This window comes from Elephas maximus, chromosome 22, assembly GCF_024166365.1.
Source record: "Elephas maximus indicus isolate mEleMax1 chromosome 22, mEleMax1 primary haplotype, whole genome shotgun sequence".
In the NCBI taxonomy this organism is placed as follows: Eukaryota; Metazoa; Chordata; class Mammalia; order Proboscidea; family Elephantidae; genus Elephas; species Elephas maximus.
In genome coordinates, this window is record NC_064840.1 from 57,829,912 (window position 1) to 57,852,369 (window position 22,458).

Genomic DNA, 22,458 nt, shown 5'->3' on the forward strand with positions numbered 1-22,458 from the left:
CCTGAAAATAACTCTTTGAAGTGGGTGTTATTATCTCCATTTCACAAATGAGGGCTTGAGGCTCCATGAAGTAAGTTTCCTGAGGGCACAGGGCACTACCAGTAAGAAAAAGAGCTGGGATTTAAACCTACGCCTGTGTCTGGCCATAGCTCCCTCTGCTAACCCCTACAATATATGCCTACCAAACATACCTGCTTACTTCAGTGATCACTAGGCAATCGAGTACGCATGAAGTATAGGAGTCTTTTTTTTTTTTTTTAACTTGGACTTTGAAGATAGTAGATAAAGAAAATGAACAAACCTCAAGCCCTTCATGTGCTCCTAAAGCTCTGTCTCTTGGCTTTCTTTCCCTGATTTTTAATGTGTCAGGATAAGTGCTTTGGAGGACAAGATAGACCACATCCAATCATCAGTTGAAAACCCTGGGGTCTTGAAGAAGGCTGAATCGAATCCTTTAGTCTGCAGTTTCCATGACTTACAAAAAGGAAACACAGGAGAAGAGGTACTGAAAACTTCATGTCATACTTACTCATTACTGTGGATATTTTTTAAAATATCAGAGAGTGTTATGACAGCATGTCAATGAAAGAATGTTTTCAATATGAACTGAAGTTTTTCTGAATTTAGTTTGTGTACCAATTTATATAAACCTGCCTATCACCATAAAAGGGGCCGTCTTCTTTTGTGTTCAGAGTCATAACTTAAATGACAACCAAGTATGTTAAGTGGCTTTTGTGGACTCACTACAGTCTTTGCGTGCCCAGACTTGTCTGGTACACAGTGTACAAAACAGACGTGCGATTTATAAACTACAGGGTAATCAAATGAATACAAAGAAAAAAGAATCCCCTGTGTCTGAGTGTTTCGGAGATATTTTTTAAATAGGATAAGGAAAAATTACTTGCTACCATTTGCTTGACTTTTCTTTTATCTCAAAAGGACTTGAATAAGGCTGTTTTGTGATCTGATAAATTAAGCATGCTACATTATTCCCCAGCAATTATATCTGCATTATTTCCTGCTGGAAAGAACGTTTGAACCTCCAAACCATTACGTTTCTATTATGAGAATCGTAGTAACAGAGAGTGGAAAGGGACTCAAGAGAGAGCAGAATTCTGGTTGTTGACTTTGGGTAATCCCCCTAATTTCTCTCTGCCCATATTTCCATTTCCATCTAAAAAAAATGGGAATATTACCATGACCTAGAGGATGATACAGAAGAATGAAAGTTGTAAAAATGTAGTTAAAGTGAGTGAATGGAACCTAGCGGTGTACTCATAGATGACAGCTTTGTTTAGATATTTTGATTCATGCACTTGGTAAGTTTTCATTAGCTAGCTGTTTTTCCTGGCACTGCAGAGAAACCCAAAGAATGTATGCTCTAGTGTTCTAGAAGGATTTGGGACTCCATCCATTTCTGCCTGCCTTCCAAGAGGCGCATATGGTGATCTCATTTAGTATATGAATACTACTGGGGTAAAGGCAGTCTTATGCCAATTGACAGATGAATAAACTGAAGCCTGCTAAGTTTGACAATATGCTCAAATTCAGATAGATAATGGCACAGATTGAAATAGGCTGGAATTCACGCTTCCTATTCTGTGTTTTATTAACTAAACCCTTTCCTAGTTTATTTTCTGTGTACACAGGTGCATTCAAAATTTTCCTAGAATAAACAGAGATATAGAGCCCCCTTTGATTGTATTAAATGTGACTTACTATAACTAATCTGAATTTAATTTTTATTTTATCTTCTTAGGAGAAGGATGAACGACACCCTTTTGATTGGCCGTTAATGACCAGTTATAACAGAGTTCAAAAGGAAAGAGATTCTTTGGACCATGAAGTGACTTTCCTCCATTCAGAATTGTTTCAAGCTAAATTCACTCTCAAACAGCTTGAAAAAGCATATGTCAAGCTTCAGTCAAAGCTGTTAGCTAACAGAGCTGTAAGTGTCTACATTTATCAGATGTTGGTTAATACAGTCACCTCAAATTTTTCCATTATAATTAAGGACTAGAGTTCTAAAGATTTATAATCCTTTTCAAGCATACTAGATTTTCTAGGTTCCTTTTTTTTTTAAACAAAGAAAGGGTATATTTTACAAGTATTAAGTTAGCATAAGTAGGGATGGTTATTAATTCTATTTCACCATGACAACAAACCACAGGTCATTAAGTTAAGGCATCTAAGAAATGGCCAAAAACATTCAGAACCTAAAGTTAGAGTGCAACTAAATAAACAGATTTTTGGGTAATTAAGTTTCCAACCACTTCTGTTCATTTATAATTTGTAGATAAATGAGGATCTGTCTTTGGAACTGGCGTTTCTAAAACCCAATCTCCGGTCCTCTGAGGAAAACATCACAGGTCTTGAAGCGGAAAAGAGAGAGCTAACTCTGAGGATTAAGAACCTCAAGGAAGAAAGGGAGCAACTCCTTTCCCAAAAAAAATTGCTGATAAAAACCTTGACATCCAGAAAGGATGAATAAAGTTTGCCTGGAATGAGCCAGGCTGGAGTCCCCTCCCGTGCCCTGGACTATTGGCACATTTTCAGTTCAGATTGGTTTCCAACAAACAATATTTTATTAACCAATGTTTTACAGATATTCAAGACAGTAGTGGCATGTTTGACTTTGCTTAAAAAAAAAAAAAAGGACTATAAATTGTGGAAGGCGGTGTTATGAATTTGAATTGTGTGCCTCAAAAACAAGTGTTGTAAATCCTAACCCGTATATCAGTGGTTATAATCCCATTTGGGAATGCTTTCTTTGTTATGTTAATAAGACAGTACTAGTGTAGGGTGTGTTTTAAGTCAATCTCTTTTGAGATATAAAAGAGATTAAACAAGCAAATGAGCAAGCAGAGAAGGGCGAAGTTAGACGCCAAGTCACATGAGGATCCCTAGGAGCAGAAGCTCAAAAGAGACAAGGACCTTCCCCAAGAGCCGACAGAGAGAAAAGGCCTTCCCCTACAGCTGGGACCCTGAATTTGGACTTCTAGCCTCCTCAGCTGAGAAAACAAATTTCTGTTTGTTAAAGCCGTTCACTTCCGGTACTTCTGTTATAGCAGCACTAGATAACTAAGACAGATGGTGACTTACAAATTCAAAATGTGATGTTGTAACACTTGGACAAATAAAATTTGCCGTATGTGATTTAAGAATGGAGAAATTAGTTTGTAAAACAAAACAAAAAAACACTCTTACCAGGGCTACTCACCTGAAGATGTGATTGGTCCAATCAAGATTGTCCAAATACCAACTGGCGATTTGTAGATTACTTACACCCCCTTTATAGTCCCAGCTTCCTGCTCTTTGGAATTCAAATGGCTTTGCATTTGCTGTCTTTTTTCATAGGTTATAAGAAGCCCTAGTGGCACAGTGGTTAAAAGCTTTGCTGCTAACTGATAGGCTGGTGATTCAAATTCGCCAGCTTCTCCAAGGGAGAAATATGTGGTAGTCAGCTTCTGTTAAGATTTGGAAGCAGTCTTGAAACCCTATGAGGGAAGCTCTCCTCTGTCCTCTAAGGTCACTAAGAGTCAGAACCAACTTGACAATGGGTTTGGTTTTTTGGTTTTACCATATGTTATAACGAGCCTAGAGATAGCAAATCAATTAAAATACTGCTATAACAAAACTGATTTGGTATATAACAAAAAGTTCACTTTTTTTGGATTGTTTGCTTTTTTTTCCATGCAACCACTTTCACTGGCATGATATTGAGAGTTAATTACTAAAAATTATTGAATTGAAGAATAATAACTATATAATTTTAAAAATTATAACTTCCTAAAAATATATAGTACACTGTGCTCTGGAATTTTTTGAGAAAAAATTTAATTTTTTTTTTTTTTGCTTTTTTTGAGGGTGATAATATGATAGGTTGTTGGTACTTAACTACTTTCCCAGAGTGTACTGGACTGTCAGCAAAGAGCTGCAAGGATGGTTGCTTTCTTTTGCACTGGGGAAAAAGAAGGAAAACTATTAAAACTGTGTTACTCCCCAGACTGCCTGCTTTCTGGGGTGCACAATACTGATTCAACTGAATTTAATTAAGCAAAAATTTGTTAAACACACTACTATATATATTTTTTTATATATACAATGTAATACAATGAATAAAAGGTAACCTGGGGGGTGCAAATGGTTAAGCACTGAACTGCTGGCCCGAAAGCGTGGTGGTTGGAACTCACCCAGATGTGCCTTGGAGGACAAGCCTGGCAATCTGCTTCTGAAAGGCCACAGCCTTGAAAACCCTATAGAGAAGTTTACTCTGTAACACATGGGGTTGCCATGAGTCAGAATCAACTAACAACATTAACAACGTGAATAAAGAAAATAATTGATACATGATTGGTATGACATAAAATATAAACTTTGGTTTATTTAAAAATGGATTTACAAATACTTTTTCTGTGACTTTTAATTTTGAAATTATTTCAAGCTTATAGAAAAGTTATAAGACTAGTATAAGACATTTCTATATACTCTTTACTTCCATTAATTCTCCCCCTCCCCACCTTGCTCTATCATTGTCTCTCCCCAAATTTCATTCAGTATACCTGAATTTTTTCTAGACCTGAGTTTACATCTGGTATCACTTCTCTTTAGCCCAAAGAATTTCATTCAGTATTTCTTATGCAACAGATCTGCTGCAGACAAGTCCTTTCAATTATCATTTTTTGGAAAGTATTTCATTTATTTAAACATATTTGTAATAGCTGCTTTAAAACCATTGTTTGCTAATTCAGCATCTGGGTCATCTTGGGGTCAATTTATATTGGCCATTTTTTCTTTTGACTATGGATCACATTTTTACTTAATTGTGGGTCTCATTTTCCTGTTTCTCCTCATTCCTGCAATTTTTGTGTGTGTATTGGACACCGTGGTTGATATGGTGGAGAGACACTGGATTCTGTTATCTTCCTCTGAAAAGTGTTGATTTTTATTTTAGCAGGCAGCTAGTTTGGCAGAACTCAAAACTCTGTCTCTCCTAAGGTGGGTAGCAGATCAAATATCTTCGTTCTTTCAGCCTTCAAGGTATTGGCTTTCTGATATGCTCCTTGGAGTTTCCCCTATACATGAGGTAGCTCAGGAGTCAGTCAAGCACTTGGGCAGAGTGTATACGTAGATTGAGGATTTCCCCCCTTCTGTGGCTCACTAATTTCTGTGATGTCCCCTCACTTTCTAGCCTTCCTAGATACACTTAAGTCTGTTCTTTGACTCTTCAAAATAACTTTAGCTCTCTGCTCAAATTCTAGCTACTCCTCAAGTGGTGAACTTCAATGTGCCTTCAGGCAGAAATCCATACAAACATAAATTGCATCCAGTACAGTTCCTGTTTTTCCAAGGGTTGTCTTCCCTTCTGTTTCTCTCTGCTTACGGTTACCCTCCAGTACCTTAAAATGGTTATTATATTTTGTTCTGAATTATAATTGTTAGCTGTAGGAGGGTGAGTCTGACATAGCCACTCTGCCATTATTGAAGCCGACAACGAATAGGTTCTGGCCCAGCAGACCGGGGAACTGAAGTCAGCCAGACTTGGGGTTGGAAGAACAGAAACGTTTATTCACAATTTGCAAACTGGGAGGCAGACAGGGTCTCAGGACCTGAGGCTGCCAGCTCCCTAACTAGGGCAGATTTGCTCCTTAGCCAGCCTCCCTGAACTAGGGCAGATTTGCTCCTTATATAAATAGGGAGTGACATATATATTCATGAACAATGAGGGGAGGATCTTCAGTCCTGCCATACGTGTGCAGTCTGCATAATTTTTGTGAATGAGTTTTTGGGTGCGGCTCTAAAAATACTGCGCACTGCCCTAAAAAAATGGCAACAGCTCACTACTGCCACCCCAGGAAGGTCGTAGAGGGGGTAAATTTGGAGTTGGTGCACCTGCACCTTGGCCTCCTGTCAGGAGAGAAAACCTTGCGACTCAACCAATCAAGGTGAAGTGTTGTGAAAGTTGTAACAAAAATGTAACAAGAGTAGACTTTTCTGAAAAACAACTATTATGGGGTGGTCAATAACCATCTACCCACATCACTATCAGAAGGAGATCCTACAAATAAACCAAAAAAACAAAACACTGATTCTACAAACACAAGTAAATTAATTAATTCGACATGTAATTTACTGTGCATTTATTTTGTGCTAGCTCTGGAAATCCTTAGGGTATAAGAATTATGATAAATTGCAGTCAACTTGAATGGGCCTGGTTTTTTCAACCTCATAATAAAAATGTTGGAACCCTTTCCAAATGTATAGTCATAAAAGGACCTCATAAACATACATTTGCTTGTTCTTTCATAAATATTTTACATTTATATGGCGTCTTTTCTCCAGAAATTCACATTTCTGAGGTCAAAAGTATTCATGGTTAAGTTTAACAACACCAGCAGTTGGTTGCAGTTAAAAATCTTCAACTTTATTCAGCTGCTTTAAAATTTGTAAAAATATACTTTTAATAAAAACCCTAGAGAAGAAGCCACTCTTCCACGGCAGTGAGAACCTGTCATTTCTCTTTTTGGAAGAAAAGACAGAAACTCTGGAGCTAGAAACATCAAAAGTAAATGATCAAAACAGTCCTCCTTTGGTATCAGTGTCAAAAACGGGGCTGAACTACTACCAATAAGCTCTGCCAGTGAGTGGCCTCTCCTTTAATTTATGTGGTGCAAAACTAGACAAAAAAACAAACCTGTAGCTGTTGAGTTGATTCAGATTCATAGTGATCCTACAGGACAAGGTAGAACTGTCCCATAGGGTTTCCAAGGAGCAGTTGGTGGATTCGAACTGCTGACCTTTTGGTTAGCAGCCATAGCTCTTAACCAGTGCACCACATGGGTTCTCTTATGTGGCTTTTTTGTCCTGAGTTTGTGAAAACAACAACAATGGGAGATTTCCTGAGTTGATTGACACTTCCTGGGTAAACTATAAACAACTCGGTTACTTTTGTCCAACACGGCCCTAGTAATTGATAAGGGCTGAATTGATTGATTTTTCCTGGGTAATCAAGGATTTGTTGGGCTCCAACCCAGCTAGGGAAGTCCCACCTTGAAATTGACAATAAATGGCCTACAGAAATGGCTAAAACAGAGGCTTTTGGGGGCTCTTGGTTGACGATAATCTGGAGGGGAGGGCATCCTTAGGGAAATGGGGCCCTGCGGTTAGAACATCCCATACCCAGTAAGGAGCTGTACACAGGTGAACAGCTGAAACACGTTTAGAAATGCGACAGCACCAGAGACAGAAGAAACCAAAAGTGGGCTGGGAAGCAGCAAAAATCCTAGCTGGGAGCTGTAACACTTGGTGGCAAGAGGCCCAGAGGCAGTGTCAAGAGGCCACACTAGCCCACAGAGAGACAATGGCACAGGGCCAAAGTAGCCCACAGAGCAGCTCGTAATTAATTACCTTGTGTCCTTGGTGTTCTTCATTCTCCTTTGCTCCAGGTGGGTTGAGACCAATTGATGCATCTTAGATGGCCGCTTGCTAGCATTTAAGACCCCAGATGCCACTCTCCAAAGTGGGATGCAGAATGTTTTCTTAATAGATTTTATTATGCCAATTGACCTAGATGTCCCTTGAAACCATGGTCCCCAGACCCCCACCCCTGCTACGCTGGCCTTCGAAGCATTCAGTTTATTCAGGAAACTTCTTTGCTTTTGGTTTAGTCCAGTTGTGCTGACCTCTCCTGTATTGTGTCTTGTCTTTCCCTTCACCTATAATAGTTTTGTCTACTATCTAATTAGTGAATACTCCTCTCCCTCCCTTCCTCCCCACTCTCATAACCATCAAAGAATATTTTCTTCTCCGTTTAAACTATTTTTCGAGTTCTTATAATAGTGGTCTTATACAATATTTGTCCTTTTGCAACTAATTTCACTCAGCATAATGCCTTCCAGATTCCTCCATGTTATGAAATGTTTCATGGATTCATCATTGTTCTTTATCAATGCGTAGTATTCCATTGTATGAATATACCATAATTTGTTTATCCATTCATCCACTGATGGGCACCTTGGTTGTTTCCATCTTTTTGCTGTTTTAAACAGTGCTGCAATGAACATCGGTGTGCATATATCTGTTCATATAAGGGCTCTTATTTCTCTAGGATATATTCCACGGAGCGGGATTGCTGGATTGTATGGTAGTTCTATTTCTAGCTTTTTAAGGAAGCACCAAATCAATTTCTGAAGTGGCTGTACCATTTTACATTCCCACCTGCAGTGTGTAAGTGCTCCAGTCTCTCCACAATCTCTCCAACATTGTGTTTTTTTGGATTAACGGCAGCCTTGTTGGAGTGAGATGCAATCTCATTGTAGTTTCGATTCGCATTTCTCTAATCCTTTATAGCCAAACTTCTTGAAAAGGCTCTTTATATATGCTGTCTCCACTTCCTAAACTCTCATTCACTCTTATGTTACTATATTCTGGTTCCTGGCCTCCCCACTCACTGAAACTGTTCTTGCCAAAGCACTCTCTGGCCTCCATGTTATACAAAGTTCAGTGGACACTTCTCTGTCCTCATCTGACTAACTTCTCAGCAAGAGCATTCCCTATTCTTTGAAACCCTCTTATTCTTGCTTCCCAAATCCACCCTCTTGCTGTTTCTACTCAGTTTTCTCTAACAGTTCTGCCTCCTTTACCCAAATTTAAACTTTTAGGATTCCTAAGGGTTTTGTCTAAGCCCTTTTTACTCTTCTCTCTGCATTCTTTCCCTAAATGATTTCATCAATTCCCAGTGATTTATGTATGATTGCCACAAGGAAGCCTCTCAAATTTATATCTGAAGCTACTGAGTTCTCTGAGCTAAACTCATTAAAAGAAAAAAAAGTGAGCAGGGCTTTGAACCGGTTGATTTGGGTTTAAGCCCCTGCTGAGAACTGACATTTCTAACAAGTTCCCAAGAATGCTAACGCTGCTGGTCAGGGACCAGTTCTGAGAACTACCAGTACAACTCAACAGCAATGGGTTTCGTTTGGTTTTGGTACTAGTAAGAGCAGTGGTTCTCAAAATTTATCACAATTAAGAATCACCTGGGGATCATGTTAAACTGTAAATTTTGATTCAGTGTATCTGGGGTGGAAATACAAATTCTCAGCAGGGTTTCGAACTGGAACGGACTGGTTCAAAGCTCTGGAGATAAACCAAGTGCCATGTTTATTTCCAATTAGTTTTCTGGCACCCAGTCCCATTCTAATGTTGCTATGAGAATAGAATGGTCTATAGAAAAGAATGGAAACCCTGGTGGCACCGTGGTTAAGTGCTACGGCTGCTAACCTAAAAGTCGGCAGTTCAAATCCACCAGGCACTCCTTGGAAACTCTATGGGGCAGTTCTACTCCGTCCTATAGGGTCACTATGAGTCAGAATCAACCTGATGGCAATGTTTTTTTTTTTTTTTTTCTTATAAAAAAGAATCACCATGTGGCTAGCACAAAGTATATGCTCCATAACTGCTGAATGAATAATTTGGCTCTGAAGTCCCTTCTAATTACATTTTCTAGATTAAATTTATTCTTATATCATCTTCATATCTGAAACTATTTTTATTACCCCTATTTTACCTTTTATTTCTACTCAATACTTTAAAATATTTGACCTTACAGAAATTTTACCATAGACCCTACATTTCATTTTCTGATGATATCATATAAATAACTCAACCTGAAATAGTATGAGGTCCACAGCAAACATCTGTGCCCTTTGGAGGCTAACTTCTTCCCTTAGTGCAGCTGCCTGGCATCAGCTAAACTTCCAATTATTTAACACACTCGAGCTGTGTACCAATAGAGGCTGACCAGCGCTCATGACTGAATGTCTTATGCATTAAAGAGAAATGAGGAAAAGAACACAAGCAGTTTATTAGTCATTGCATTTTTTCTTCCAAAAATAGTTCCACTGAATCCTTAGAAGCAGGACAATCAGCTGGTGTCACTTTGAAGTGTGGCTGCAGGGCTTCCACCCCTTGTCCAGCTCAGCTGTTGAAGCAGTGAGGAAACTTCAAAGCCAGACTTGCTGTTTCTGCCAGTGGGGTGCCTGTGATTCCCATCAGTTAGCTTTAGAGAAAAAAGGGGGAGGAATTCGTTCTCTCTCACTTGCCAAGGTTTGATGCTCACCAAACTACCTACCAGTTTTTAGTCATGACTGTCTCTATCTACTGGACACAAATAACACAATATTTCACCATGTGATTTGTATTTATTTATGAACGTTATTTTTACAAATGAGCTGAGAGACAGTTTATGTAATTTGTCCAGATTGTGTCCTATGTCAGTGATAAGTAGAGCACTTCTCTTGATTCAATTCTCTTCAGAGAAATATGCAGTTCTCCTAAGCAAAGCAAAGTTTCAGACTGTTTGCTTGCTATCCTGCCCCTCATCCCAGATTACACGTTTACAATCCTTTAGCCAGTTTTTTATTCCAGGTATAGGTGGTGCAATAAAACTCATCTGTGAGTTAAGAAAGACTTACTCTATTTGGTTAACAACTTATCTCGTATAATACATACATTTTTGAATGATAGAATTAAAACTTAAAAAAATAAAAGCAATTTTCCTGAATGATTTTATTTGGTCTAAACTTGAATTTTATCACTTAAAATTTATATTCTTTATTTCAAAATTATAAAGGGAAAAGGGAATAAGACTTGCAATGATTATTAACCCTTAAAAGAATAGCTTGGATTCAAAAGCAAGTTTTTAAAAAAAAGTTATATGGATAATTGAACTTCCACACCACTGCCTTCAACCAGTCTATATTTAAATAAATGTGAAAAATGCTGTAAAAACATTGCATTGTACAGTACAACATGGGGTACAAGATATGGGGGCCTCAGGGAAGCTTATTATACAGAAAACGCATAAGTAACCAGAGCAAAATATTAAACAGTGATAGTAATACGGCTGGAAAGCAAGTCGCCAACATCAAAATAGAGATGTCCATTTATACAACAGCATGGCCCTAGGACAGCCTCAAGAAGATCCATCTGGTGGAAATAAAACTGGGGGAAAAAAGCAAGGTAGCTCCTGTGAATATACTTGTTGTTAGCTACCAATGAGTTGATGCTGACTCATAGTGACCCATGCATACGGAGTAGAATGGCTCCATAGGGTTTTCAACGCTGTGACGTCTCAGAAACAAATTGCCAAGCCTGTCTTCTAAGGCACCTCTGGGTGTGTTTGAATCTCCACCTTTCGGCTAGTAGTCAAGCACTTAAAAGTCTGCGCCATCCAGGGACCCAGCCATAGAAAGCTTCTAAAATGAGCAGAATGGGATGGTTCATGAAGCAGAAAAGACAGTCTATGGTGCAAGTTCTGAGAAAGTCAGGATAGTCAGTTCAATTAAAGGGGAGTTAACATGGCAGGAAGAACATCAATTAGCCATCGTTCGTATTACATTTACCACACAATATAATCCAAGAAGTTATCCCAATGACTGGATTTTTATTTTTGAATTTTGCAAAAATTTTCATATCAAGCTGGCCTAAGTGCTCGAATTCTCACTTCCAAAGATGAGTTTTCCTACTTGACTCATTGTATCCTGAAAACAATCAAAGCTCTTTACAAGGTATGATCACCTGTCTTTGGTTGTTTTTTATGTTCCTAGGCATGGGCAGGTTGTGTGTTTTGGAACCTCTGAGCCATTTTTATTTGTGTAACAAATGACTCAATGATTCAATTGAAAAAAAAACACAAAACCACGTACACAAAAAAAAAATTGGGAAAAGTCCTAAGTAAAATAAATTTATGGGGCCAGAAGTTTTTAAAAAATGCTGTTTGTGATTTAAAAGAAAGAATTAGCAGCGTGCTACTGCACCGGTTACCCACAACTATTTCTGTCGCTCATTTTCTGCGATTTCATTCCAATGAGAGCCGCACACTGTCGGCTTGGGTCTGTTGTGGCTGCTGATAGTCATACTTCCTCGCTGTGAAAAGAAAACAAACAAGAAGACATAAGAAGTAATAAAACTGCAAGATAAATTATTAGCTAACAGTAAATCACAATCATGACTCTCAGTGAAGAATTAGTCTCACATTAAACAATTTTATTTCTTTATAAGAAAGTTATTATTCTTTGCGATTTTCTAATTTCTCCACACTGCTGATAACCATTTTCGAATGTTTCACAGACTATTTTTTTGGGACATATCAGGATTATTTAACCCATTAGAGCTCTAAAATACAGAGTAATCATTAATTATGCCATTAAAATTAAATGACTGTTCTATAATTTCCTTCTTTCTCACTCTCCATCTCAAGTGAAAAATAACGCTTTTATCAACACTATAAGGACTTTGACTGTATTTTCACTTATAAACATTAAGAAACTTATTATTGAACAAAAATATCATTAATGTAAACTAGATAAGCAATTCTGTATTCTTCTGGTACTTCTAAAAAATGTGTTGAAGAAAAACTGAATTAGTCTGAAACTACAGAAATACACCTAACTCCTCACTTATCAACTATCTTGTTATCCAACATTTCTCATTTACATCAGTAATAAAAAATCTACTATCTATCTGTTTTGCACATTAATGACGTACGTCTGGCAGTAACGAATACTGAGGTGTGAGGTGAGAGTAACACTGAATGTGATGGTATGGGTTATGTGTCAGCTTGCCTGGGCCATGATTCTCAGTGGTTTGGCAGTTGTGTAACGATGTGGTCATCTTCCATTTTTGCATAACACTGATTTCTACCCTAACCATGTCAATAAGTGAGAAGTGAGTGTGTGGAGCTAAAATCTTGGTGAATGTCATCCACTGCTTAGCTTAAAAACTTCCAACCTCTTACTTAGCTTTTTAATAGCCAGAAGAGAGATGCTATTTGTTTATGCTACTCAGGGTGGGTCCAAATTTTGTGAGGTCTAAAGCCGTGGAGGTGCAGTGGTTAAGAGCTATCGCTACTAACCAAAAGGTTAGCAGTTTGAATCAACTAACTGCTCCTTTAAAACCCATGGGGCAGTTCTACTTTGTCCTATAGGGTCGCCATGAGTCGGAATCGACTCAACGCCAGTGGGTTTAATTACAGAGCCCTGGTGGTGCAGTGTTTATGAGCTATGTCTGCTAACCAAAAGGATGGCAGTTCTAACCCACCAGCCACTCCTTGGAAACCCTATGGGGCAGTTCTATTCTGTCCTATAGGGTTGTTATGAGTTGGAATCAACTTGACAGCAATGGGGGTTTTTAAAGCTTGTATCAGGAGCCCTGGTGGTGCAGTGATTAATGTGCTTGGCTGCTAACCAAAAGGTTGGTGGTTCAAACCCAGCAGCTGCTCCATGGGAGAAAGATATGGCAGTCTGCTTCCATAAAGATTTATGGCCTTGGGAATCCTATGGGGTCACTATGAGTTGGAATTGACTCAATGGCAGTGAGTTTGGGTTTTTTTTTTCCTTTAATGCTTATTTAATTTTGGGAGTACTCTCCAAGAGAAAGAATTTTGTTTCCTGTTTTCTCTTGAACCACCAGACTTTGTCAGGAATGGTCTAGTATGTTGGAATGCATTAAATATGCAAATCCATGCATATATTCACTGCTTCTAAGAACGACTCCCTATCGATGTCAACATCCTAATCCATCTTCCATCGCAAATGGGCCGTTGAAGATGTGATTAAGGTAACAATTTTGAGACGGGAGGTTATCCTGGATTATCTGGGTGGGCCCAGCCTAAGCACATGGGACTTTAAAATCAGACAACCTTTCCCTGCTGAGTTCAGAAAGAGAGATGTGAATACGGAAAAATAGTTAGAAAGATGCAATGCTGCTAGCTCTGAAGATGGAGGAAGGGGCCACGAGTCCAGGAATACAGTCCACTTCTAGAAACTGGAAAAAAGAAATGGATTCTACCCTACAGCTTCGAGAAACACAACCCTACTGACACCTTGATTTTAGCCCAGTGAGGCCCTTGTAGAATTTCTAATCTACAGAACTTAAGATAATAAATTTGTGTTGTTTTAAGCCACTTAGTTTGTGGTAACTGGTTACAGCAGCAACAGAAAACTAACACTCGATAAAAACACAGGAATTTTGATAAATCTTATTTTATGCCATTCCCATAAAAAAAAAAATTCATATGGTGGGTTTATAATTGTATACGGTATATTACTGAGTATACTACTGATGAAAGCTAACTTCTGTTTTGACTACGCATTGATGAGAACTTAATTCTTATAATTTTCCATATGAACTTCTGGCTCTCTCTATTTGTTTAGAATACTGAAGTTTTATTCCTTATTTTAAATTGGTTAACACATGCACGTGGTACAAAATGCCAAAACAACAAAAGGGTCAACAGTGAAAAGCATATCTCCCTCTTACCCACTCGGTCCCACAGCTGCCTACCCAGCTCCCTTCCCCAAAGGAACCTCTGTTGTCAATTCTTAGGATAAAATTTATGCCGAGCAATTTATTTTTCAGGTTTTACTTGTTTGATACATATATATTTTTATTCTACTTTTCACCTCAAGTTCCACTCCCCTGGGGATATGCACCAGTTAACATTTTCCTGACCATCCTTTCGTGCTTCTTTCTATGCATACGTGTGTGCATGTACCTGTGAACATGTGTGCAAGCGCACACAAAATTTTATCTAGAGGGATTACAGAGTACATGGTTTCACTGTGGACACCTTTCTTTAAAAAATGTCCAGTTTTTTTTTTTTCCTTAAACCCCACACCACCCCCACCAAGGTAACCAATGCTAATAACCTAGCGTGTTATTCTTTGATGTCCCCTTCCATGCTTGCATAATTATATAAAACCAAACCCACTGCCGTCTGGTTGATTGTGAGTCATAGTGTAATTATACGGAACGTTTATATTATGTGTCGATAAGCGATGTTTTGGTCATTTCATTTTACAACAGTGGCATCCTAATATACATATTACTGCATTCTTACTAACAATACACCATGGAAAACACCTCATTCTTTTAAAAGGTGGCATGAAGAGCTATGGTTAGATGTGCAATGGACTCTGGCTCTGTACATTTTAAACTGTTTCTTCTCCACTATCTACATGCTCCCAGTGCTCCGTACTACAAAAAAAAAAAAACTCGTACTACAGGACACATTAATACTGATATGACCTCTGGCCTTACCCCTTCATGTCACAATGCCGTATTTCTGGAAGTCACCTCTATACTGTTTTGGCTCGCAGTAGTTGTAATAGGAGTAACTGCAAACCCCATAAATACAGACCATCAAATCCACACTAAACATAGCTCCCACTCAACTTCTCCTTAGCCAAATCCCCCAAATTCTTTCAGCCACTTCAATGCCTCCTGACACAAGAAGTATAAAAAGGGGGAGAATGGAATAGGAAGAGATAGCAGTCTTAACCGATTATAGTTAAAACAGCTGATTTTGCAAAATTTAATTTGTATTAGAAATTATAAAATTTACAGAAAAAATTTTACAAAAATATGATCACGTGACCACACTGCTAGGATCCTTCTCAGGGTCTTAAAGGCTCTGTACAAGCAAAGGGTCCTGAAGCATTGACTTCATGGTAAATCTGCCTTTGCTGGTAAAAAAAAAAAAAAAGTACAAAGTTTTCCTTACTATTTCTTATAACCTTTTGCTAATTGGATTTGATTCCAGAAAATCTATTTTAAATATGCTTATTTTTTTTTTTTATGTTTACGGGGCAGTTCTACTCCGTCCTGTAGGGTTGCTATGTGATGGTATCGACTCGACGGCAATGGGTTTGGTTTTGGTTTTATGTATCCAGTTCAGCGCAGGATATACTTACAAATAGAATGCATTTCCAGTTGCTGTCTTAAACGAATTTTGCTTATGGTGTCATAGAAGTTGGGTTCTGACAAAGTTTCTGCTGTAGGCGGCACACTGAATATCCTCATGATTTTTCTTTTATTCCTAAAATACAAAACCAATGCAGAATTGAGATTTGTATTAATGTCTACGGGACTGCAATATCCTCAAGATCGTAGTCATCAGGAGCTACATTAAAAGGGCCTAAATGACAATAAGCCCATCTCCTATTTGGTCTTTGTGACATGCTTCTTTGGCTCAAGTATTCTTTCTTTCACTGAAAAGTTTGAGGATGATCAGGACACTTCCATTTAATACAAGGTGAAGTACCCCCACTGTGCCTTTCTCCTATCCTCCCCACCCCCTTGAAAAGCCAAATAGTATCTGGAAAAATGCACACACACACACAAATCTGATTTTTTGTCCCCCTCATGTCATCTAAATAAAGCTAAATTACTGAGTTAGTGATTAAACGGAAATTCAGTAGACCTTAATTTTGGAAAATAATGAATAAGCATATTTCTTAAATACAATAGCATGACCTTAACGGGGCCATCTTGTTAAAATTAAAGAACAGTGTGCCTCTGCTTTTAAAAACGGGAGGTGGGGAGGAAGAGTTGCTATTTTCAGTGCTGTTACCTGTAAATGAGTCAGTGATGATACTGGAGCCCTCGCTCGCCCACCCCTAGAGTCTAGGCAGTCAGCGGTACAGCTGCCCAGGAGTCACGTTGCCGAGAAGGACAAGCATGCATGTCTGAGAGCAGGTGCAGGTCTGAACTATTCCCCAAGTCAAACAAATTATTTTTGGATTACCAGTTATTTTTAACTATTTAACCTTTTTACCTTGATTGAAGACACGCTGAACAATACAGCTGTAACCAGAAGTAACTCAGTCCAACTAACACTGCTTCTTCCTTTTCAAAGCATTTCCGCTTCCCCCTCCCCGCCCCTTTTTAAAAACTCTACTCCAGGGAAAGGAGCCAGGGGGTGTAGAAGGGAGTAGTTGAATTAAGCTACAACATCTGGAGTTAAGGCAGCTGTGGCTCACTGGCTCGGGAAATATTTATTGCAGATTTACACTACCTTGCACGCCAGGGACACAAAGGTAAAGACATGGTTCTTGTTCTCAAGTGAAACCAGTCTGAAAAAAGCTACATATTGTATGATTCCGATTCTATGACACTGCGGAAAAAGGAAAACTACAGAGATGATGATGGTGGCCAGAGGTTCTGGGGGTAGGGGAAAGGATGGGCAGGTGGGGCACAGGGCATTTTCAGGGCAATGAGACTATTCTGTGTGATACTGTCATGATGGGCACATGACATTATGCATTTGTTAAAGTCTATTTTTTTTTCCAAGTCGATTTTTTGGAATCCATCCAGTTAGATTCCAACTCATGGTGACCTCAAGAGTGTCAGAATAGAACTGTGTTTCATGGGGTTTTCAAAGGCTGATTTTTCCGAAGTGGATTGCCAGGCCTTTTTTCTGAGGTGCCTCGGGTGGACTCAAATCTCCAACCTTTTGGTTAGCAACCTATTATGTTAAGCTTTTGTACCACCCAGGGACTTGGTAAAAACCCATAGGGCTGTACGATTTTTGTTAATAATAATGTATCACAAAGAATGAACCCTGATGTAGACAATGGACATTTGTTAATATTAATAAATTGGTTCATCAGCTGTAACAAATGTACCACAGGAATGCAAGACGGTAACAAGAGAAACAACGTTCAGAGGGAGGAGGACTCTCGGGGGTATTCTTGGTACATTTTTCTGTAAACCTAAAACTGCTCTCAAAAATAAAGCCTACCAAGGAAAGTGCTCATCTAAGGATGACAGTGAACCAGGCTGTAGGATAAAATTGAGTTATGTTAGAAACGACAGAATTGGGAGTTCAGAGCAGTCGGCGCTGAGAGCGCTGCGCCTAATACGCCTTCATCTCTGAAAGCAACGAGGTTTTAAAAGCCAAACCTTGGCCAGTTTAAGTAGACAGTGCTTTTGGAGCAGGAGCAAAAATTCTGATGATACTATTTTCAGTGACTCAATTCAAATTAGAAATAACACACGCAAACGTTGTGAAGGCCCAGTTTCTTATCTACCCTGAGATATACTCTGAAATTTACCTCTTGGCATACATGAAGAGACCAAAACTAACAAGGATCACTATCAAGTAAACGTTGGTGGCTTCATTCCAGGCCTCGTGAACGGTATAATCAATAGAACCATCGTCATCCATCACTCCGTAGCCTCCAGCCATGGGGGTCTGAGAGAGAAAAGACAGGATTGCTTTTAATTACCATACAACCTGTTTTTGTGTGGCTCACAGGCCAAGAGAGGTTTTTACATTTTTTAAAGGGTACATTTTAAATGGTTATACAAGAGTCTACATAATATCTTCAATTTTGCCTCAGCCCAAGAGGCTTAAAATATTTTCAGTTTGGCCCTTTTAAGAAAAAGTTTGCCGACCTCTGGCCAAGATAATCAAGGCATGTAATACAGGTCCATCTATTTTTCACTGAGACATTATATAGTTCCTACGTAAGGGTTAAAACTCAGGATTAAAACATAATGTTCCTAAAAGCACACAGACTGAAACATCATTGCGCAATTTCCAAAATGTAACTATGGCCGAGATGAGAGCAAAAGGATACTTGAAAACACAGACTCATACAACTGGCTGTGGTCTGAAGGGAACAGGGTTGCACTCCTGATGACAGCAGCCTTAAAAAAGATGTGCTAGCCAGAACGATGCTCCTCCACTTGCCTCCTAACAGGACTGAAAAACATCAGGGAGCTTTATCTAGCTTGGGCCTATTGGCCAAATTTGGTTCAAAGAAGCTATGCGATAAAAAGTTACTTTTTGCTATTTACACAGCTGTGACTTCTATTCAAAGACAAGCATTCTTCCAACTCCCCACAAAAAGTAAGAGTGGTAATAGCAAGTGTATCAAAGAATAGGTTAAAGAGTAATGATTTCATATTTATGTTTGAGAAGTTAATTGAATTTTTCCCTATAAAGTATCTTTATAGTGTCCCACATAAAAGTCTAAGAAAAATGACCTTACACATGAAAGAAATCCAGAAGTGTTGTTTTAGACTCTAGAAAAAGGAGAGACTGAGCAAATAATAGCTGATAACTATACTGTAATTTCTAAGAATAAAGTCATTTTCTAATACCAAGAAATAAATATATCTGGAACGTCCAATAAGTTGTTTTGCCACTTTTTTTTGTCCCCTAGACTGCCTACAGCAATAAAGGCATTGCAGAAATCTTCACACTAAAATTATCTTGTGGTGTCCTGTAAGCCTCCAAAATGGGTCATCCATGTGGATTTAGCCTAGAAAGATAATAAATACGAATTAAGGGCAGACTCTGTTTTCTTTCTTATAGCTTGCCTCCGTACAAAATGAATGAAATTTCTCCAGAGGTCAGCTCCTAAGCCAGGTGACACGTTTTCTCCTTTCTGACATCTAAAGTCTTTGTCAGAAGTTTGGAGACATGCTGTAGTCATTTAGAATTAAGTGAATATCATGATGGTATTTAACTTAAACTCTTAACATTGAGGGTAAGAGCAATTCATCTAACTGGTGTCTGAGGAATATAAAGATTGGTCTTGTGAAAATGAGCCAGGAACAATAAAAATAGCACTTGATATTATAAAAATGTGTAAATATAATATCTAAATGTTAGACTATACCCAGTTCCTAGATATTGAAGACTGGCTATGGATTTTTTTTTTTTTGGAAAGAGAGGGAAGGCATGGGGGGATTTGGTATATTCACAGTTTCAAGTCTTAAAACTGAACTCTGAGCCTCTCTGAATGTCACATGGCTGATGGTTTAAGTCAACAGCCTACTTTAGAAATGGAAACTTCTGGAAGCCCAGAGACTATAATTGTCTTTACGATTTATGGAATCTTGTACATTGTCAGTGCCAAATGTAAAGTAACGACGACAGCATATGGCAAAGACAGATGGCTCTAGATGTCTGATTTGAGGTGTTGCAGAAGGCCCTGGACAACGATTTGGCAAAGGTTGTAGCTTTCAGGACTGGGAGTCATTCACAAATTGGGGAGGAAACAGGGAACAATATAGCAACGGCCCCTAGAACATCTCGCGGATGTCATTCATGTGATAAATTATGAAAGCGTTTCCGGGCTATTGATCACCTGAATGGATCTAAGCCAGGTTACTTTCTTGCTTCAATTTTTCACAAAATTCTGTTCATGTGCCACTCAGTAAATGGTATATATTTACCCAGGGCCTGGCTTCCTCCCGCTACAAAGATGCCACTCTTTAATTACATTTACAGAAGAATCGCTAAGGACTGCTGACCCAGAAAGGTATGCAAGGCCACTACTCTTGCACAGTTCCAGAAACATACACTTGAGTTATTTTCAGTGGCGTAGTTGTGAAAGACTGGCATTAAGGGTAGGCCTTGCCTAAGCAGTCCTTCACGAGGACCAATGCCATGAGTCTGTAAGGCTGCCAGGAATAAGGAATGGTCTAGTCCAGAGTCACAGTACAGACGCAAGGCCCACATGTGGCCTGGACTATGACCATGTCCTCCCAGCACACCACCGTCTAAGCAAGTGTACACACGTACGAACCAGCTGAATGGTTCCTGCCTTCTACCATAGCCTGTCTCGAGTACTAAAGCGAAACGCCCAGGGGCATTACAATGATGGTTCATTCCTGGCAAGTTAATGTTTTCAAGTTTACTGACACAGCTAGTCATGTGCTTGGAGTGTCGCTGAGGGCTCTTTTAGGAAAACTGACCTTTTTCACATATTTTGTATAAAGTAAGGCTTGAATTACAACTATTTCAGTAAGGCAGTGCTAGGATGAGCTGAATTAAGTCCCAAGTAAACATGGACTTCCAGAGGTAAAGCTGCCAAAATATGATAGCTAGCGCTTGCTTTTAGGTTGATAACTAGGAGACATTTTCTAGGGATCAAGTGACTATCACAAGTTTTAAAATTCGTTTCTTGATTTTGGGTTCCTGTTTAGGTAGTTCCAAAATTGAGCATCGTATCTTAACGCCATTACTTTCTCTCACTTAGATCTTTCCTATTTTCTGTACAGGTTGTTGTTAGGTGCCCTCAAGTTGGTTCCGATCATAGCGACCCTTTGTACAACAGAATGAAATATTGCCCAGTCATGCACCATCCTCACAATCATTGCTATGATTCAGCCCATTGTTGCAGCCACTGTGTCCATCCATCTGTTGAGGGTCTTCCTCTTTTTCGCTGACCCTCTACCAAGCATGTCCTTCTCCAGGGACTGGTTCCACCTGGTAACACGTCCAAAGTACAAGACACAAAGTGTCGCTGTCTTGGTTTCTAAGGAGCATCCTGGCTGTGCTTCCAAGACAGATGTTTGTTCTCTTAGCAGTCCACGGTATATTCAGTATTCTTGGCTCATACACAGCGTCACCAAGAATCGACTAGTGGCAACTTTTTTACAGTTCCTTGGAGCCCTGATAGCGCAGTGGTTAAGAGCTTGGCTGCTAACCAAAAGGCTGGCAGTTTGAATCCACCAGCCGCTCCCTGGAAACCCTACAGGGCAGTTCTACTCTGTCCTATAGGATCGCTATGAGACAGAATCGACTCGATGGCAACACGTTTGGTTTTTTTTTTTTTTTAACAGTTCCTTATAACAAAGACCACTGCATACATAAATGTGATTTTGCTTTTCTCAGCCCTCTGAAACACTAAAGAATTGGGCTCCTGATCAGAAAGGTACAAGGTAAAAGGCCCTCAACCAAGAGAAGAAAGGTAATTAACATTTGAGGGCTATGCACTGAGCAGTCCACATATTCATTTAATTTTCAGAACAACCCTGCTGGGAGGCATTAAAATTCCATCTACATAGGAGGCACCGGAAGAGGGGAGATGGAGGAGCAGGAGAAGGCTTAAATAACTTGCCCAAAGTCACGCAGGGTAGGAAGTACAAGAGCTGGGTTGTCACACACACTGACTTACAAACCTGAACTCTTTTCACTATAAAAGTGTCGCCTTTCCGGCTTTGACCCTAATTTTCTAAGACCTGCTCCTCCCGGGAAGAAATCAGGCCGAGCAGGTATAAAACATAACCTTCTCTCAGGAAGCAGCCACGGGCAGGCGCCTTCACAACTGCCTGGAGATCGTACACATTTCCGCCACTCGACGGTTGCAAGGGATTGAATCCCAACACACTCCTGCTAAACCCAGACAGCCCGGGGCCGTCTCGCCCCCCGCCTGCGTTGCAGACGGGGCTGTTTCCGCTGTTCTGTGCGCATTTCTGGAACTCGGAGCCTCCCAGTTTCAAACGACCTTGAGAGGCTACAGGCAAAGGGCTAGCAGGGGAAAAGGCCGCACAGCCCCGAGCTGGGGGCGCGGAGACCCGCGGGCAGGCCCGGCCCCTCTGCTCCCCGGCGAGTCCAGGGGCGGGGCGGCAGCGGCGCGCGATCGGAGGCGGGGCCCGGGTGTGACGCGGGCCCGCCGGGGGCCGGGGAGGCGCGGGGACGCGGTGGCACTCACGCTGCTCGCTCCGGAGGCGGCACGTGGCCAGCGCGGCTCCGCTCCGGGGCCCTTTCTCCCCGCGTCGGAGCCGGGCACGCGGGAGCCGGTTACCGAGCGGACTCAGGCGACCTCTGCCTTCGTCATTTCCTGCCGGCCCGTCAGTTTCCGGATGGAAAGAAGAGCCAGG

The 22,458-nt window shown here is 40.0% G+C and overlaps 3 protein-coding genes across 8 annotated transcripts in view; 2 read left to right on the forward strand and 1 right to left on the reverse strand.

The window, feature by feature from the left end:
- Window positions 1-10,724, forward strand: part of LOC126065850 (uncharacterized) — a 52,554-nt gene extending 41,830 nt beyond the window's left edge. For all 3 annotated transcript variants that reach the window (XM_049866405.1, XM_049866407.1, XM_049866406.1), the window contains 3 exons: window positions 370-502; window positions 1,760-1,948; window positions 2,297-10,724. In XM_049866405.1, the coding sequence (XP_049722362.1) occupies window positions 370-502; window positions 1,760-1,948; window positions 2,297-2,491 (517 nt within the window). In that variant the 3' untranslated portion in view covers window positions 2,492-10,724. The remainder of the gene's footprint in view (window positions 1-369; window positions 503-1,759; window positions 1,949-2,296) is intronic.
- On the reverse strand, window positions 9,932-22,374 carry SMIM19 (small integral membrane protein 19). Of its 3 annotated transcripts, none has more exons than XM_049866410.1 (5): window positions 22,290-22,374; window positions 17,892-18,031; window positions 15,750-15,874; window positions 11,825-11,922; window positions 9,932-10,054 (listed from the first exon to the last, which is right to left on the reverse strand). In XM_049866410.1, exons 2-4 carry the CDS (start codon window positions 18,023-18,025, stop codon window positions 11,855-11,857), a joined length of 327 nt encoding a protein of 108 aa, XP_049722367.1. In that variant the 5' UTR covers window positions 18,026-18,031; window positions 22,290-22,374; the 3' UTR covers window positions 9,932-10,054; window positions 11,825-11,854. The 3 variants fall into 3 exon arrangements, with proteins under 3 accessions (XP_049722367.1, XP_049722368.1, XP_049722366.1); XM_049866411.1 differs by lacking the exon at window positions 9,932-10,054 and adding an exon at window positions 10,710-11,252; XM_049866409.1 differs by lacking the exon at window positions 9,932-10,054 and having other exon boundaries at window positions 11,679-11,922.
- SLC20A2 (solute carrier family 20 member 2) overlaps window positions 22,370-22,458 on the forward strand; it is a 115,172-nt gene continuing 115,083 nt past the window's right edge. Inside the window, exon 1 of one of the 2 annotated variants that reach the window (XM_049866397.1) lies at window positions 22,370-22,457. The gene's annotated coding sequence lies outside the window, so the exon portion shown is untranslated. The remainder of the gene's footprint in view (window position 22,458) is intronic. The other variant, XM_049866398.1, reaches the window with a different exon arrangement.

Excerpts from the sequence above, each read along its gene's own strand:
- SMIM19 (XM_049866410.1), bottom strand. The coding sequence starts at position 18,025 with ATGGCTGGAGGCTACGGAGTGATGGATGACGATGGTTCTATTGATTAT. Across the intron at positions 15,875-17,891 it reads CTCTTCATGTATGCCAAGAG|GAATAAAAGAAAAATCATGA; the intron begins GTAAATTTCAGA and ends TTTGTATTTTAG. Across the intron at positions 11,923-15,749 it reads ACTGGAAATGCATTCTATTT|CGAGGAAGTATGACTATCAG; the intron begins GTAAGTATATCC and ends TTCTTTTCACAG.